The sequence below is a fragment of the Diabrotica virgifera genome, chromosome 1, assembly GCF_917563875.1.
Source record: "Diabrotica virgifera virgifera chromosome 1, PGI_DIABVI_V3a".
Taxonomy (NCBI): Eukaryota; Metazoa; Arthropoda; class Insecta; order Coleoptera; family Chrysomelidae; genus Diabrotica; species Diabrotica virgifera.
The window spans coordinates 209,792,535-209,812,177 of NC_065443.1; the positions used below are offsets into that span (position 1 = coordinate 209,792,535).

The following is a 19,643-nucleotide window of genomic DNA, read 5'->3' on the forward strand; positions in this document are numbered from 1 at the left end:
ACTAAGCAACAAGTGAACGATAGGTCAAGGAGGGTCAGTATATGTGGTGTGAGTTTTTATTCAATCTCACCCCACCGTGGCAAAAATGGTTTAATTATTACCTTTTGCCTAATTGGACATAGGTGAATATTTTAGGACCACACCCGTATGTCCCGTCCTTCGATATAAACAAAATAGTGAACTTGTAGGAGAACTGGTTCTAAGATTTAATTTGATTTGGTCTGGTTTTAAAGGTGCTAATTAATACGATAGAAAGGGTTGTGTATTAGCGATAAATAAGGGTATTCGGCGAACAAAACATTTATTAACAACAACGATTTTGACAAATAAGCGGCTTAACGATAAATTATAGTCTTAATAGCGAACGAGAGAACGTAAGAGTCTTTTTAATCTATTAATTATTGCGGAGAGAGTATTTTTACGGCGAAAAGAGACGCACAAGCGAACAAAGTGTTCATCTCTGACATCAGAAAGAGACTGCTGAAATTCTATTCAAATCTCTGCACTATTATCTTTGATAGTTTAGTTTACACCATTCGCCCTGAAAAGGGCCAAACACATGTTACACTTCTTTGGCAAAATTACCTGCTTTTACCCCGAAACTATAAAAAATGCAGATGTATATTTTATGAAACACACAACGCTACACTCAAGTTTTTCAGAGAATTAAATATTTTAAACACAATACAGATTGTCCCAACAGATTTACAGAGAGATATTTTTATAAAAGCAAATTAATGTAAATAACTGTTGTTTTCACAACATACTCCCCCGCGTTGAAGCACTGGCTTTAACATAAACCTAACCTAACATAAATCAACTTACAATGTTCTTAAGCGAAAACACTAAACTTAACTTAATTTTAACAGTCATTTGGTAGAGGACACAATTTATTAATAGAGCGCTTGAAGACTCCATCTTTAGTTTTGACCGATGCAACTCTTACTCGGCCATCCTTTCCGGGAAAGACATCAATCACTCTTGCTAGAGCCCAGTAAAGAGGAGGAGTGTTATCTTCAATCAACAAGACGAGATCGTTGGGCTCTAGGTTCTTATGAGGAAGAAACCATTTAGGGCGATTTTGGAGTCTGTTCAAGTAGTCAATTGACCATTTTTTCCAAAACATTTGCTGGAGTTTAGAGAGATGTTGCCATAAACTTAATCTATTTTCGGGAATGTGGATTACATCCCTTTCAGGAAATGACGTAAGAGATTGTCCAATCAAGAAATGTCCAGGGGTCAGATAGGTTAGATCAGAGGGATCATTTGAGAGGGAGCAAAGCGGTCGAGAGTTGAGCACAGCTTCAATTTGAGTGAGAACAGTGGTAAATTCTTCAAAAGTGAGCTTAATATCACCCATGAGTCTACGGATATGATGCTTTGCGCTCTTTATAGCGCTTTCCCAGATGCCACCATGATGAGGGGCTCGAGGAACTATGGTTTTCCAGCGAATATGCGATGATGCCAAAAAATCATTAATAGAGCGAGAGTTTTCTTTTTCTTTTAAAAACTTATAAAGTTCAAACAACTGATTACGAGCTCCCAAAAAGTTCGTGGCGTTGTCACTGAATATAGTCTGAGGGAGGCCTCTACGGCTAATAAAACGATTTAGAGCGAGAAGAAACGTCTCTGTAGAAAGGCCGGACACGACTTCGATGTGAACAGCTCGAGTCGATAGACAAACGAAAAGAGCAATATAAGATTTTATCAAGGGAGCTTTGCGGAGTTTGGAAGCTTTAATCTGAAAGGGGCCACCAAAATCTAATCCTACATGAGCGAATACTCGAGAGGATTGCAAACGTTCCTTTGGCAAATCTGCCATAATCTGAATAGCGGGTTTGGCATTAAATCTAAAACAAACCATACATTGGTGTATGACCTTTTTAACTTCACGTAGTCCATTTAAAGGCCAATATTTAAGTCGAATTTGAGATAAAGTATTTTGAGGACCAGAGTGACAAAGTCTGATATGTTCTCTCTGAAGAATGAGACGTACTACACGATTTTTTGAGGGAAGGAGAAGAGGATATTTTTGATCAAATGTGACGTCTGAGTTACCAAGGCGACCTCCTACACGCAGCATTTCATTTTCATCCAAAAAGGGGTTTAAGCGTAAAATAGACTTATTGGATAGAGTTTTACCTTTTTTAATCTCAGAAATCTCAAGCGAGAAAGAAGAATACTGAAGCATCTTAACAATCTTCAGTTCAGCGTTTTGAAGTTCGCTTACTTCAAGAGAATTTGATAACTTATGAGAAGGCGATTTGGCATTATTGGCAAACCTGAATATAAATGCTAAAGTTCTTACAAACCTTGAAAAATTAGAGAACCTATCAGAAAGAGAGGTGAAAAAATCTATTTGATCATTTCGAATGTGAAGAGTTACTTTCCTTTCTTCGGGTAACTTGGAGGTATAAACTTTTGGATTGTATTTCAACAAATCCAACCGAGATTGATTCAAAAATTGAGGACCATGAAACCACAAAGAAGATTTAAGTATTTCAGCGGGTAGCATTCCTCGGGAGAGTATGTCGGCAGGATTCTCTTTGGATCGTACGTGCCTCCAACGAGCGTTAGGAGAATTATCTAAAATTTGTGCAACCCTATTTGCTACAAATTGAGTCCAACGAGAGGGATGCGAACGAAGCCAAGCGAGAACAATTTCTGAATCCGACCACATATTTATAGAGTCTAAGCGAGAGAGTTTTTCTTCAATAATATTAGCAATCCTTGCTGTGAGCTTACTACACAATAGCGCACCCATGAGTTCCAATCTTGGGAGAGTCAAGGGTTTTAGCGGAGCGACACGACTCTTAGATGCTAAAAGTGAACAAGATACTTGTTCTGATCTATAAATCACACGTAGGTAGATGCAAGCTCCATAAGCCTTTAAACTTGCATCCGAGAATGAGTGAATCTCAACACTGGTGATTTCTTGACTTAAGAAGAGACACCGAGGTATATTTAAATCCTTAAAATTAGAGAGACTGCGAACAAAATTTAGCCACTCATGCAACGTATCTGCATCTATGATATCGTTCCAATTAATTTTGGAAATCCAAATTTGTTGCATGATTAATTTAGCGACAACTGTAACTGGGTTAATTAGGCCTTGAGGATCAAATATTTGGGCAATCATTGACAGTACTTCTCTCTTGGTGTATGAGTCCTTTAGGGTAAAATTTGGGAGAGAGATTGAGAAGGTGTCAAGAATAGGATTCCAACATAAACCTAAAACCTTATTGGAGCCATTATCTGGAGCTATTACATAAGTAGTGTTCGAAGAGAGAGAAGAGATATTTTTTAAAAACAAGTCTGAGTTAGAACACCATTTATGGAGAGAGATACAAGCGGTTCCAAGCAAACTAGTTATTTCCTTATGAGCTTTAAGGAGAGTCTGTACATCATTAGCGCCATAGAGAATGTCATCAATGTAACAACTATTTTGAAGAGCATCACTGGCCAGAGGATACTCAATCTGATGAGTTTGTGCCAGTTCCATTAAACAGCGAGTACTCTGAAAGCTAGCGCTTTTAGTTCCATACGTGACGGTTTGCAATTCAAGACACGCAATGTCTTTTTCAGGGGAGTCACGCCACAGAATATTTAAAAGAGAGGTTTGAGCAGGATTTATTCTAACTTGTCTATACATTTTTTGTATATCCGTTGTAAAAACGAAGGAATACAATCTAAACCGTAGCAAAATGTCAAAAAGTTCCGGTTGAAGAGTAGGACCTTTGAGTAAAATATCATTGAGCGAATAACCACTAGAGCTTTTCATCGAACCATCAAAAACAACCCTAAGCTTTGTTGTTAAAGATTCTTCCTTAAACACACAGTGATGCGGTAGAAAATATTTATTTTCTAACTTTTCGTTGGTGAGAGAGAGAGGCACTATTTTCGCATGTTCGAGAAGAAGATATTCATTAATGAAAGATTTATATTGAGCGTATGTACTTTCGTTTTTTAAGAGCCTATGTTCTAATTTCATAAATCTTTTAAAGGCCATTTTAAAGGATTCACCTAACATTTTATTAGCGTTTTCAGAGACAAATGGAAGATTTACTTGAAAGCGGCCTGAAGGTAACACAAGAGTAGTTTTGCTAAATATTTGTTCCGCTAATTCTTCATCGGGAGTTAATTTACTAACGAAGGGAACTTCTTCAATTGCGAAAAATTGTTGAAGCAACTTATCCAACTGATTTTCTTCGGGTTCGGATTGAACAAAGAGAGAAACATTTGACTGAGAGATAGCCAAATGTGAATTACGGTGAAAAACCTGAGGATTAATTGTACCAAAAATAACATAGCCTAAGTGAGTATTCTGAAGAATGGGAAGATTTTTTCCTAACCGTATAAATCCATCCGTCAATAATTCACTATAGATATCACCAGCTAGAAGCAAATCAATTTTACCCGGAACAGAATACGAGGGATCTGCGAGAGTGAGATCCTGTGGGACTTTTATTTTACTTCTATCTATAGTAGCTCTAGGAAGCCTACAAGTTATACTATCGAGCACAGCGAAAGAAGTTTTAAAACTTCTGTCCTTTACATTATAGGGGAAAAATTCTAAGTTTAACATTTCGTTTGAGAGTGAGGTGTTTTCGGATATGGTTGATATCTGTAGCTGTTTAAAATAAGGGATGAGTTTTAACTTCTCAACCAAATCACGAGAGATAAACGAATGTTGACTCCCATTATCTAGGAGCGCTCTGGCATGCATGGGTCTGCCGTCTTTCGAATAAACGGTTACTAAAGCGGTAGCCAACAATACATCAGTTTTAACTGATAAAGCTGAGAGAGATGTGGCTGCCTGAGAATCTGGAGAATTTTGCATATCTAAAGGAGGTCTGGATGAGCTAGTAGAAGCTTCATTTTGGCTGCGATTATTAAAAGAATGCTGAGTAGATATGGGAGCGACAACACGAGAAGCACCTTGAGAATTTTGAGGAGTTTGAGCATTGCGCTCACGAGAGAGAGCTTGCCTATTGATGTTACTAGAGGAGGAGACATTTTCAGAGGTTCCATGGAGGGATGAGTGATGATGACCCCCACACAAAGTACATGATCGAGTAGAGCCGCAATCTTGAGAGAAATGTTTACTACCCAAACAATTAAAACACAGTTTCTTACCTTTTACAAAATTAAATTTTTCCTGTAAAGAGAGGCATTTAAAATCATTACACTGATAAACCTTATGAGCATTACTTCTGCAAAAAGTACAATTATTATCAGAGAAAGAGTGTGATGGTTGGTCAACTGATGAGAAGAAAGATGTTTTTGATTGAGACCTGTTATTAACCTTTTTATCATGATCTGAAACATTTAATTTTTCCTGAATATCACACTTTTTCTCGAGAAATTTAAAAAACTGTGAAAGGGTAGGTAAGGTCTTTGTCCCAATATCATATTCAAAGGCCCTATGTGTAGAAAAATCTAATTTTTGTAAAAATATTTCAATTAATAGTAAATCCCAATGCTCAATTGGTACGGACATATTTTTCAAAGCGAGCAGCGTCTGCTGAGCTAGAGTTAAAAATTCGCGTAACGCCTTTGAATTACTTTTAACTAGAGATGGAGCCTTTAACAATTTTTGAATGTGTAAGCTAATCACTGGCGATTTGTTTTCGTAACGATCTTTGAGAGTTTTTACAGCTATATCGAAATTTTCGTCGATAACTTCGATGTTGTCGATCAACTGGAGGGGTTCATTTCGCAGGAACGATTTAAGGTAAATAAATCGTTGCACATTATTGAGTTCTTCATTGTTCACTATTAGCGTCTCGAAGAGCTGGTAGAACGAGTTGAACTCAGAGAATGACCCGCAGAACGTTTGCATGGTGATCTCCGGAAGCCTAACCTTAGCAGTGGCCACAGTTGACTGAGTGCTATTTGATCTGAGAGGAGGGGGGCCCAACAATAACTCGTCCATCTTACGCTGTAGGCCCGCGAGAATAGAGAAATATTTTTGCTCAGTTGTTACCCTGTCTTCTGCTTCAGTACCGGCTTCATCAATCTCGTCTATCTGATCCATTATTTCTTCATATTTTAAAAAACAGGTTTTTAATTCTGTTTGCCGAAATTGAAATTGTAGCGCATCCTTTTCCGTACTAGCCTTTTGTGAGAGCCAGTTTTCGATTCTTGTAATTTTAGCCTTCAAAGGCGTCCTTTTTTTCTTGAGGTCTTCCATTTCTATCTCGAATTCGATTGAACACACGGCGAGAGAGAGTCTATCGATACGCGGCAAAATCTAAATTACACTGGAGAGTTTTTTGTCAATTAACAAGCGCGGCGAGAGAATAAGAGTCTAAGTTTCACAGAGAGATACAGCGTCTACGTTAAATGTCTACAAAAGTGTTTTTGACCGTAAAATGTCTTTGAGCAGAGTTTACCTTGGATCAGCAATAAAAGTTTTAAAAAATGGAAAAATCTCACCAAATTAGTCCAATTGATAAAGCAACAGGTGGCAGCTACTAACCACACACAATAACTTCACTTTCTTTTACTTAGAGTTTATCGCGACGCGAACTAACAAGTCTTGTAGAGGTATTACACACAAAAATGTCCGAAAAAGCGGCACAAACGCGAAAACCAAACAAAAATCCGGGTCGATGTAGACCATCAAATGATGTGAGTTTTTATTCAATCTCACCCCACCGTGGCAAAAATGGTTTAATTATTACCTTTTGCCTAATTGGACATAGGTGAATATTTTAGGACCACACCCGTATGTCCCGTCCTTCGATATAAACAAAATAGTGAACTTGTAGGAGAACTGGTTCTAAGATTTAATTTGATTTGGTCTGGTTTTAAAGGTGCTAATTAATACGATAGAAAGGGTTGTGTATTAGCGATAAATAAGGGTATTCGGCGAACAAAACATTTATTAACAACAACGATTTTGACAAATAAGCGGCTTAACGATAAATTATAGTCTTAATAGCGAACGAGAGAACGTAAGAGTCTTTTTAATCTATTAATTATTGCGGAGAGAGTATTTTTACGGCGAAAAGAGACGCACAAGCGAACAAAGTGTTCATCTCTGACATCAGAAAGAGACTGCTGAAATTCTATTCAAATCTCTGCACTATTATCTTTGATAGTTTAGTTTACACCATTCGCCCTGAAAAGGGCCAAACACATGTTACACTTCTTTGGCAAAATTACCTGCTTTTACCCCGAAACTATAAAAAATGCAGATGTATATTTTATGAAACACACAACGCTACACTCAAGTTTTTCAGAGAATTAAATATTTTAAACACAATACAGATTGTCCCAACAGATTTACAGAGAGATATTTTTATAAAAGCAAATTAATGTAAATAACTGTTGTTTTCACAACAATATGTTTGACAAAATGAAACGACACGATCTCCACCCAGCAAATCAAATGTAAACTAAACGTTATTTCAAGCTGTTAAATACACAATATTTAGTACGGTTTATAGCAACCTTCCACGGTTTACGAATTAATTTCTTATGCATGAGGATAGTTAATAACGATTCTTTCTAAATTCTAGTTATAAACAATCTTTCAGATATATTTCTACAAAAATCTAATATTCGACTAACTATAACTAATTGTAGCTATTTTTGTACTGTTATCTACTGGACTAATATCATTATTAATGAATCACGTTTTAGAAACGATATGTAGACATTTATTCGCATAGTTCTCAAGTACAAAACATGAATCAGCTCACCTCACCAAAATCTCCTACTTTTTCTCGACTCCAAGCATAACAAATACAAAATACAAATCAGAGAACATCACTAAAAGAAATAAAATCAAAATTTAAAAATAGGCAAACACTTTTTAAGAACGACAACCCGTTTTTAAATCTTTTACTTCTTTTTCTAATACTAATACAGAGTGATTGATTAGTGGGGTAAAGCTCAATAGATTCGCTATAGTAGGCCAGGAACCGAAGCTTTTCACCTCGCAATTTTTACAGAATGGATAGATTTGCTTGAAAATTTGAAAATAAGTAGTAGATAGACCAAGGATCAAAATCTATATGATGCGGAAAGGCGCTTTTACCATGGGGGGTGGTTGTCACCCCATCTCGGGGGTGGAAATATTTTATTATATTTTGACCGCAAAAGTTGATAAAAAAATTCATTCTAAGCAAAAAATGTTCTATACATTTTTTTGATAAAATTAACTCTTTTCGATTTATTTGCCATCGAAAATGTTAGTGTTATATCGAAAAAATCAATGTTTTGATAGGTATACTCATTTACGATTCACGCAATTTTTGCGGTACAAAAAATTTTTTCAAACCAAGTTCTTGAGAATTGAATATCCTACAATTTTATAATAAAACATTTTTTCGTATCTCTGATGCTAATCTTTATATTCTGAAGAAAATGGCATTTTTACCAAGCTACAAAAATTCGTTGTTCGCTTTTAACTCCTGTTTTTTAAAACTAATCATTCTAAGCCAGTCAAACATCTAGAATCTATTAATAATACATAAATAAAATAAGAATGAATAAGGCCAATGACTAATAACACCGCTAACTTACGTTATTATGCTTCCAATTGGATTTCTCCTTTTTTGATCAAAAAAATATATTCATTTTTTAACCCTGACACTTTTAATTTTGATCCTAGAAGTTTCGTAAAAAAGAGTTTTGTAGGTTTTCGTAAGGTCTATAAGGCGATTAATAGTAATTCTTGTTAAAATCCTCAGTCGCAAAAAGAGGTGACTTTGAAAGGGTTGGTAAAGGTGGTTTTTGCATGTTATTACCAGTTTTAATTGTAGATAGCTCATTTAATTTTCGCCCTAGAAAAAATTTTTGCAAACCAAGTTTTTGGAAATTAAATCGGCTACAATTTCATATTTGAACATTTTTTCGTATCTCTGACGCTAATCTTGCTATTCTGAACTAAAGGCAATTTTTTCCAAACTACAAAAATTCGTTATTTGCTTTTAACTCCATTTTTTTTAACAACTACTCATTCTAAACCGGTCAAACTTCTAGAACGTATTAACAATACATAAATAAAAAAAAAAGACCAAATAAGGTCAATGACTAATTTTAATTAGGGCGGTGATTAGGGGGTGGCTTCCAATCACTTTTCGCTGAAAAAAATAGGGACTGACATTCTTTTCATTATAAGTTACTTAATTTTTGAGCTAGAGACTTGTTTTTATTTCTGGAGATAGACATTTTTAATACTTTAAATTAGTTTGAACAAGCTGTCCTCGAAAAATGCATAGTTTTCTCGTCTTTTGACTTTGAATCTACAATATTTAGCATTTGACGAAGAAGAGCCAACATATAATATAGTATATCTCAATTACTATTGGTCTTAAAGAAAATCTAAAAACACGTTTTTGTTTATTTTTTCAAAAGGTACATTTTTCTTAAGTAAAGTTTTTTTGATAAAACGAAAACTTTTGGAGTTATTAGCAGAAAACCTATTAAAAACATTGATTTTTTCGATATAAAACCAACACTTTCGATAGCGAATAAATCGAAAACTATCAATTTTATTAAAAAAATGTATAGAACGTTTTTTGCTAAGAATGGACGTTTTTACCAACTTTTGTGATTAAAATATAATACAAAATTTTCACCCCTGAGATGGGGTGGCAACCACCCCCATGGTAAAAGCGCCTTTCGGCATGATATAGATTTTGATCCTTGGACTATCCACTACTTATTCTTAATTTTTCAAGCAAAACGACCCATTCTGTAAAAATTGCGAGGTTTTGTCCTATTTTAAGCTTCTTTACTTGGACTATAGTAATAGATAGCAATAAAAGTTAATAACAAAAATTGTAGCCAACTTTGAGCTCCACATTTTAAAATTAATTAGAATGTTACAGGGTGTGTGTTCGATAACATCGTGGCAGACCAAACTTATATTTTTTTAAATAAAACACCCTATATTTTATCTTATATTCGAAAACTTACCCATTACAAAAATATAAAAGGCTGTTATGTTATACAGGGTATTTACAAAGTTATACTTAACCAATTTTCTATGAAAATCGTAACAAGTTCAGCTCCCTGTGTAAATAAAAATAAGCACAACAGCAATGGTTTATTGGAGCCATATTTTTTTTTGTTGATTGTGAAAATTTTCTTTATATCGAATACAGGGTGAGTCAAAATGCAAGTTCTTTATTTTCTCAGTAATAGAACACCCTGTATTTTATGTCACTATCGAAAAGCACCGTTACCGTACTTTAATTTTTGTATAATATTCCCTATGTCTAAATTTATTAGTTTTCGAGATATTTTCATTTTTCAGAGCAAATTATTAATTAGGGGTCTAAATCATTCCAAATTTTAAGTAAGTCATGACTGAATTTTTTTAAACTGATAATTTAAGATTACTTATTATCAATCCGGCAATCAATGTAACAATGTAGCAAATAGAGAAAGAAAAATAATGTATTAGTAATAAATTTTACAAAAAAAGCACAACCTCAACATACAACATTTTTGAAACAATTAAAAACTACTTTTGCATATAAATGTATGTAATAAATAAAGAAAGAAAAATAAATTTATCAGTTATAAATTTTACAAAATCAGCACAAACACAAAATACAATAATTTGTGAAAACACTTAAAAACTACTTTTGTATGTAAATGTAACAATGTAACAAATAAAGAACAAAAAATAATTGATCAGTAAAATATTTTAGAAAAAAAACATGAACAAATAAATTCAACATTTTTGAAAAAATTAAATGCTACTTTTATTAAAATATTTTATATATTATGTTCTACTTTAACTATTTATTTAGATTGATTGGCAAATTCTTAATTCAATTAATTATTCAATTACTTTGATCACTGCCTATGTAAAACAAAAACTAAATTCAAATTAAATATTTCAATAAATTTTATTCTCAGGGCTAATTCTGTATTTGATACAATACCTATGATTTGGCTTCTAGTATTTCTAGTTGCTTACTTCTTCCAGGATGGAACAGGGAAATTAAAACATTAAATATCATATAAATGTAATATATTATTCATTTACCAAATAAGTCGTGTACATATATGATTTAAAAATACTAAATTTAACTTTGTTGCAACAATTTCTTACTTAATAAATCAAACTTTAATTCTGATATCTCTTTGTTTTAACAAAAAAAAATATTTAAATAAATTATTATTTTTTTTTATACTAAACTTAATAAATTTTACTTTTATTCATTTGAATTGAATTCTTTAATTTGAAATGACTAACTGCGTTATAGTATCAATAAACAAATAAGCAAATATGGTTCTGATATAAACAAATTATCTCCCTTCTGACAAATGATTTGACTAACCTTTTTGTTTCTTCACTTCCTCTTTTTCCGGATTGCGTGTTCCTCGATGTTCCTACCGTACTCTCTGGATGTTGCGAAAAGGTCCCTCTCGTCCAAACTGCTTCCACAACAACAAACAACACACAGGAACTTGCTCAAATTCTCTTACTCAATTTTCTCCTTGCTCGATATCTTATGCAAATAGATATCAATCAGCTACTCGTCCTAGACAAAACAAAGGAATCTCCCTCGGACCAGGAATATTAACTTTTCAACCGGTCGACGATTTGGTTTCAACTTGATTCTGCTCGCATAAGGCCGATCACAAACACTATACACTGATTTCTCACTTTTGAAAATTGGACTGCTCTCCTCAGATATCAATTATACAGTGACCCTCTCTTCTCTCGCAAATTCAGACTCCAACTTTCTTATCCCTTCTACCGTTCTTTTCCACCCAATTAAAAACAAGCCTCTCTCAAAACCTCTCCTACCCATTTCTCAAGAACCAAATATTTTTCTATAGAACTTTCCAATTTGTCAAATTTTAAGAAATATCATAATTAGATTTTTCCTACATACTACTTTTACTTCTAAATACTAAAACAAAGTGTTTACAATCATCAAACCTTCCCGAAAACATTTTCAAAACATTATTGTTCTCGCCAAAACGATATGTCCACTTTCTAAACCCGAAATTGTTTGTTATTGTACCAATTCATTTCGTCGAATCATTAGAGAGTTATTGCCAACGTCTTTTAAGTCGACCTGTAATAAAAGATCCTTTATTTTGACATATAAGCATGCGCAGTATTGCGTCTTTTATTTTTGTCTTTTAATAAAATACAGGCCGCCTGTATTTAAGGAAAATTAGAGGACACCTTTATTTTAATAAAAGTTCCTTTATTTTGACATAACGTGTCAAAAATGTGAAGAAAGGTCTAACTTCACTTGTATTTTGAATTTATCTTGTCGCTTCTTTGGATTGATAATTTATGTAATGTGGGATTGATATTTGATTAAACTTTCATCATTAAAGTTGTATGTTGGGTTTTTTTTATTAAAAACAACTCTAAGTAATATTCTGAGATATAGATTATTGATGTTTTGACCCAAACGAATATAGAAAAGAAAATTTTATTGAAGCTTGAGTTATTACAAGAAGTTCTAAAAAGGAATATTACGTAAATAATTTTAAATTGTTACTAATTACAATGATCAGACTTAAAATATCAGTAACTCATTTATTAAACTCAATATATTTTACATTTTTCTATAGAAATAAATATTTATTGAAGATATAAGAGATTGAAGATATAAGATCAATAAATTTTAATGAAAGTTAGGATTTGTTAAAATTCTAGATTCAAAATAGAGTTCTATTCAACAGATATATAACAACAGGTTAACAAAATAAAACAAAGGTTCAAGTATTTATTTTTGAAAATTTAATCTTTTATAGATTAGTATCTATAAAGTTTTTAATCAAAAGTATTAATACACTTTCATTTTCATGCCATCTTCTTCTTTTGGTTCTTATCCGTTTCGAATGTTGGAAATCAGATAGCAATCGTAACCTTGCTAGCTGCGATTCGAAACAGTTCCATTGATATTCTCCCTCTACCAGGTCTTCGCTTACCTTTGACTGTACCTTGCAATATGTACTGCAGCAGGGAGTAACGGTGCTGATTTATCATATGTGTCCCAGATACTGCAGTTTTATGCGTTTAATGGTAAACTAGGATTACTTTTCGCATCTAGGGGTCATTCAAGGTAACTCACAGACAGAAAGGGTAGACCACGGAAAATATAGGTAAATAGGTAAACTATTTGGCGATATAACAGAGGTAACGAGCTTAACACCTACACTTAGCTTTAAGCTACACATTTTAATAAACTTAAGAATAATTTTGTATACCTGATACATATTTAATGATTGAAAGGGGGTAAAGTTTTGCAGTAATAAACTATTAATAAATTCCTGTCTTTGTATTTCAAATTTACTGCAAGCATAAAAAATGTGATCTAATTCGCTCACCACATTGCAGGTTTCACAAAGTTCGGTATTGACTAACTACACCGATTCTATATAAATGTTGACGAAAGCTTGCATGTCCAAATTTAAGTCTACAAATTGTCACAATATCATTCCTTGTAAAATCATACACTTGGTGCCACAACACTGTCGGAATACTTGAATGTAACAGTATTGAATAACCTTTCAAATGAGCTAGCACACGGCCCCTATTCTCATTTAAAAAATCATCGATTACGTCATCACGCCCAGGTGGATAACGTCACTAGTATGATAAATATATTATATTATGTCAAAAATCATAAGTTAAAAATAAAAATCGACCTGTTTCAGTTTTTTGCCTTAAGAGGAAACAGTAGCGATCAACAGGTAGCAAAAACGCGTTCCAAGATTGCGGCTGTAATTTTGAATATTTTTTCGAGATATTTGGCACACGTATTCGTAATATAATAAAGAATGGCGGTACAGACCCCAATTTAAAAAATATATTATTATGTGGAAATTACTCTGTAATTAAATACAATATTAAAAAAACGAGTCTGTACCGCCATTAAGAAGAACAAAAAAATACACTCTCTTCAAATAAACTTTTTTATCCGATGTCTAGATTTTGTGTCATTTTGGAACTATGTACTAAAATTTTTTATTTCATTAGTGTATTTCAAAGAAAGTGTATTTTTTTGTTCTTCTTAACGGCGGTACAGGCTCGTTTTTTTAATATTGTATTTAATTACAGAGTAATTTCCACATATTAATAATTTTTTCAAATTGGGCTCTGTACCGCCATTCTTTATTATATTACGAATACGTGTGCCAAATATCTCGAGAAAACAGGCTCGTTTTTTTAATATTGCCAAATATCTCGAAAAAATATTCAAAATTACAGCCGTAATTTTGGAACGCGTTTTCACTACCTGTTGATCGCTACTGTTTCCTCAAGTCGCCAGCTTACAAAATAACGAATTTATTCCAAACATTTGCACCGTACTGTCATATATTTCATTGCGACAGACTATCAAACTTTTCTATTCATCCATTATTACCTAAAAATATACCTCATTTTAACTACAATTATAACAAAGTGCATTCCTCATTAATAACCCGGCTAAAACTTAACCATGGCCTTTTTCCAGAGCATCTACATAGGATTGAAATCTATGAAACTCCCTTCTGTTCGTGTAACAATCGGGACATCGGGGATCTGAACCATGTATTCTTTGATTGCCTCAATCATAGGGATCAGGCTCGAAACTTATATTTACGTTTAATTGACCTCAACATTAGCCTTCCAGTTAACATCATCAATCTTTTATCTTATTCTGACAAATCTATATTATACAATATCTTAACCTTCGGATGACCAAGCGGGGGAAATTGTGACCCCAGCGTATGTTTTTCTTTAATAAATTCAAAAGTATTTTCAATTTTTAACTCATTATTTTTTTATTTGACTTTAATATCATTCTAGATATCCTCATATTTTGAAATAAAAAAAATTCCCTATATTTTACGAATAAAAAATATATTCTGAAGTTGATGTTTAGTAAAATAGCGTCTATTATGTGTAATTCCAAGTAGTTTTACGCTAATGACGTCGACTTTGTAAAGTAACAAGACACTTACTCAACATACACACTACACATGACACTAATACTTATGTTGTGACTGGCTGAATGACCATGCCATAAAAAAAACTTTATTTTTTTGTTAATTGCCATTTTTGACCCTGGGGTTATACACCCCCCTCCCCCCCCTTGGTCATCCGTGTAACAAAAAAAGGTTGGTCATCGGAAGGTTAATCAAGTTTATAAACGAATCTAAGATAAAAATTTAAACATCTTTATAACAAAATTCTTTGGCAAAAAGATTCTTTGTCTAATGCCATCTCTTTCTCTCCACACACACACACACACACACACACACACACACACACACACACACACACACACACACACACACACACACACACACACACACACACACTATCAAAAGCGATGCGGTAATGGCGTAATAGTCATCGCCTTTGATAATATATGCCGCAGATACAGACGAAGTGTAAAGAAAAAATAATAAACCACGTCCTATGAACCTGTAAAACAACGAACCATTACTTTGTACAATCGTTTTCGTTTTTAACCTTTTTCAGTTGCGCTCACCTCGTATACGAATTAGTTATTCAGGAAAGCTCGCGGTTGACCTTGCTTAGGTATAAATTAATATGGTTATTATATCGCGAGTGAAGAGAGAAACAGATATAATAATTCTCGACGTTTATTTAATGTGTGTGTAGAGAGGTTTGTTAACATTTGAATGATCTTTCTTCAAATCGGAGTTCATTAAATGTATGAGCCGTTTGCCGTTTGGAATAAAGAGATTTGGTTCGAAACTATTGTCCTGAAGGATTTTATATTTATTTTGTTAAGGAAGAGAACTTACGTGAAAGAAACTAAGCAACAAGTGAACGATAGGTCAAGGAGGGTCAGTATATGTTTGACAAAATGAAACGACACGATCTCCACCCAGCAAATCAAATGTAAACTAAACGTTATTTCAAGCTGTTAAATACACAATATTTAGTACGGTTTATAGCAACCTTCCACGGTTTACGAATTAATTTCTTATGTATGAGGATAGTTAATAACGATTCTTTCTAAATTCTAGTTATAAACAATCTTTCAGATATATTTCTACAAAAATCTAATATTCGACTAACTATAACTAATTGTAGCTATTTTTGTACTGTTATCTACTGGACTAATATCATTATTAATGAATCACGTTTTAGAAACGATATGTAGACATTTATTCGCATAGTTCTCAAGTACAAAACATGAATCAGCTCACCTCACCAAAATCTCCTACTTTTTCTCGACTCCAAGCATAACAAATACAAAATACAAATCAGAGAACATCACTAAAAGAAATAAAATCAAAATTTAAAAATAGGCAAACACTTTTTAAGAACGACAACCCGTTTTTAAATCTTTTACTTCTTTTTCTAATACTAATACAGAGTGATTGATTAGTGGGGTAAAGCTCAATAGATTCGCTATAGTAGGCCAGGAACCGAAGCTTTTCACCTCGCAATTTTTACAGAATGGATAGATTTGCTTGAAAATTTGAAAATAAGTAGTAGATAGACCAAGGATCAAAATCTATATGATGCGGAAAGGCGCTTTTACCATGGGGGGTGGTTGTCACCCCATCTCGGGGGTGGAAATATTTTATTATATTTTGACCGCAAAAGTTGATAAAAAAATTCATTCTAAGCAAAAAATGTTCTATACATTTTTTTGATAAAATTAACTCTTTTCGATTTATTTGCCATCGAAAATGTTAGTGTTATATCGAAAAAATCAATGTTTTGATAGGTATACTCATTTACGATTCACGCAATTTTTGCGGTACAAAAAATTTTTTCAAACCAAGTTCTTGAGAATTGAATATCCTACAATTTTATAATAAAACATTTTTTCGTATCTCTGATGCTAATCTTTATATTCTGAAGAAAATGGCATTTTTACCAAGCTACAAAAATTCGTTGTTCGCTTTTAACTCCTGTTTTTTAAAACTAATCATTCTAAGCCAGTCAAACATCTAGAATCTATTAATAATACATAAATAAAATAAGAATGAATAAGGCCAATGACTAATAACACCGCTAACTTACGTTATTATGCTTCCAATTGGATTTCTCCTTTTTTGATCAAAAAAATATATTCATTTTTTAACCCTGACACTTTTAATTTTGATCCTAGAAGTTTCGTAAAAAAGAGTTTTGTAGGTTTTCGTAAGGTCTATAAGGCGATTAATAGTAATTCTTGTTAAAATCCTCAGTCGCAAAAAGAGGTGACTTTGAAAGGGTTGGTAAAGGTGGTTTTTGCATGTTATTACCAGTTTTAATTGTAGATAGCTCATTTAATTTTCGCCCTAGAAAAAATTTTTGCAAACCAAGTTTTTGGAAATTAAATCGGCTACAATTTCATATTTGAACATTTTTTCGTATCTCTGACGCTAATCTTGCTATTCTGAACTAAAGGCAATTTTTTCCAAACTACAAAAATTCGTTATTTGCTTTTAACTCCATTTTTTTTAACAACTACTCATTCTAAACCGGTCAAACTTCTAGAACGTATTAACAATACATAAATAAAAAAAAAAGACCAAATAAGGTCAATGACTAATTTTAATTAGGGCGGTGATTAGGGGGTGGCTTCCAATCACTTTTCGCTGAAAAAAATAGGGACTGACATTCTTTTCATTATAAGTTACTTAATTTTTGAGCTAGAGACTTGTTTTTATTTCTGGAGATAGACATTTTTAATACTTTAAATTAGTTTGAACAAGCTGTCCTCGAAAAATGCATAGTTTTCTCGTCTTTTGACTTTGAATCTACAATATTTAGCATTTGACGAAGAAGAGCCAACATATAATATAGTATATCTCAATTACTATTGGTCTTAAAGAAAATCTAAAAACACGTTTTTGTTTATTTTTTCAAAAGGTACATTTTTCTTAAGTAAAGTTTTTTTGATAAAACGAAAACTTTTGGAGTTATTAGCAGAAAACCTATTAAAAACATTGATTTTTTCGATATAAAACCAACACTTTCGATAGCGAATAAATCGAAAACTATCAATTTTATTAAAAAAATGTATAGAACGTTTTTTGCTAAGAATGGACGTTTTTACCAACTTTTGTGATTAAAATATAATACAAAATTTTCACCCCTGAGATGGGGTGGCAACCACCCCCATGGTAAAAGCGCCTTTCGGCATGATATAGATTTTGATCCTTGGACTATCCACTACTTATTCTTAATTTTTCAAGCAAAACGACCCATTCTGTAAAAATTGCGAGGTTTTGTCCTATTTTAAGCTTCTTTACTTGGACTATAGTAATAGATAGCAATAAAAGTTAATAACAAAAATTGTAGCCAACTTTGAGCTCCACATTTTAAAATTAATTAGAATGTTACAGGGTGTGTGTTCGATAACATCGTGGCAGACCAAACTTATATTTTTTTAAATAAAACACCCTATATTTTATCTTATATTCGAAAACTTACCCATTACAAAAATATAAAAGGCTGTTATGTTATACAGGGTATTTACAAAGTTATACTTAACCAATTTTCTATGAAAATCGTAACAAGTTCAGCTCCCTGTGTAAATAAAAATAAGCACAACAGCAATGGTTTATTGGAGCCATATTTTTTTTTGTTGATTGTGAAAATTTTCTTTATATCGAATACAGGGTGAGTCAAAATGCAAGTTCTTTATTTTCTCAGTAATAGAACACCCTGTATTTTATGTCACTATCGAAAAGCACCGTTACCGTACTTTAATTTTTGTATAATATTCCCTATGTCTAAATTTATTAGTTTTCGAGATATTTTCATTTTTCAGAGCAAATTATTAATTAGGGGTCTAAATCATTCCAAATTTTAAGTGTAAGTCATGACTGAATTTTTTTAAACTGATAATTTAAGATTACTTATTATCAATCCGGCAATCAATGTAACAATGTAGCAAATAGAGAAAGAAAAATAATGTATTAGTAATAAATTTTACAAAAAAAGCACAACCTCAACATACAACATTTTTGAAACAATTAAAAACTACTTTTGCATATAAATGTATGTAATAAATAAAGAAAGAAAAATAAATTTATCAGTTATAAATTTTACAAAATCAGCACAAACACAAAATACAATAATTTGTGAAAACACTTAAAAACTACTTTTGTATGTAAATGTAACAATGTAACAAATAAAGAACAAAAAATAATTGATCAGTAAAATATTTTAGAAAAAAAACATGAACAAATAAATTCAACATTTTTGAAAAAATTAAATGCTACTTTTATTAAAATATTTTATATATTATGTTCTACTTTAACTATTTATTTAGATTGATTGGCAAATTCTTAATTCAATTAATTATTCAATTACTTTGATCACTGCCTATGTAAAACAAAAACTAAATTCAAATTAAATATTTCAATAAATTTTATTCTCAGGGCTAATTCTGTATTTGATACAATACCTATGATTTGGCTTCTAGTATTTCTAGTTGCTTACTTCTTCCAGGATGGAACAGGGAAATTAAAACATTAAATATCATATAAATGTAATATATTATTCATTTACCAAATAAGTCGTGTACATATATGATTTAAAAATACTAAATTTAACTTTGTTGCAACAATTTCTTACTTAATAAATCAAACTTTAATTCTGATATCTCTTTGTTTTAACAAAAAAAAATATTTAAATAAATTATTATTTTTTTTTATACTAAACTTAATAAATTTTACTT

General features: G+C 32.3%; 2 protein-coding genes across 2 annotated transcripts in view; one reads left to right on the top strand and one right to left on the bottom strand.

Annotated features, from left to right (window-relative positions):
• The window catches only part of LOC126892775 (uncharacterized), an 84,839-nt gene extending 78,646 nt beyond the window's left edge, over positions 1-6,193 (bottom strand). Inside the window, exons 1-2 of the mRNA XM_050662481.1 lie at positions 4,757-6,193; positions 4,067-4,630 (exon numbers count right to left, since the gene is read on the bottom strand). Of these exons, the coding sequence (XP_050518438.1) occupies positions 4,067-4,630; positions 4,757-6,193 (2,001 nt within the window). The remainder of the gene's footprint in view (positions 1-4,066; positions 4,631-4,756) is intronic.
• LOC114346096 (uncharacterized) overlaps positions 1-19,643 on the top strand; it is a 951,713-nt gene that overhangs the window by 227,811 nt on the left and 704,259 nt on the right. The window lies entirely within an intron of this gene.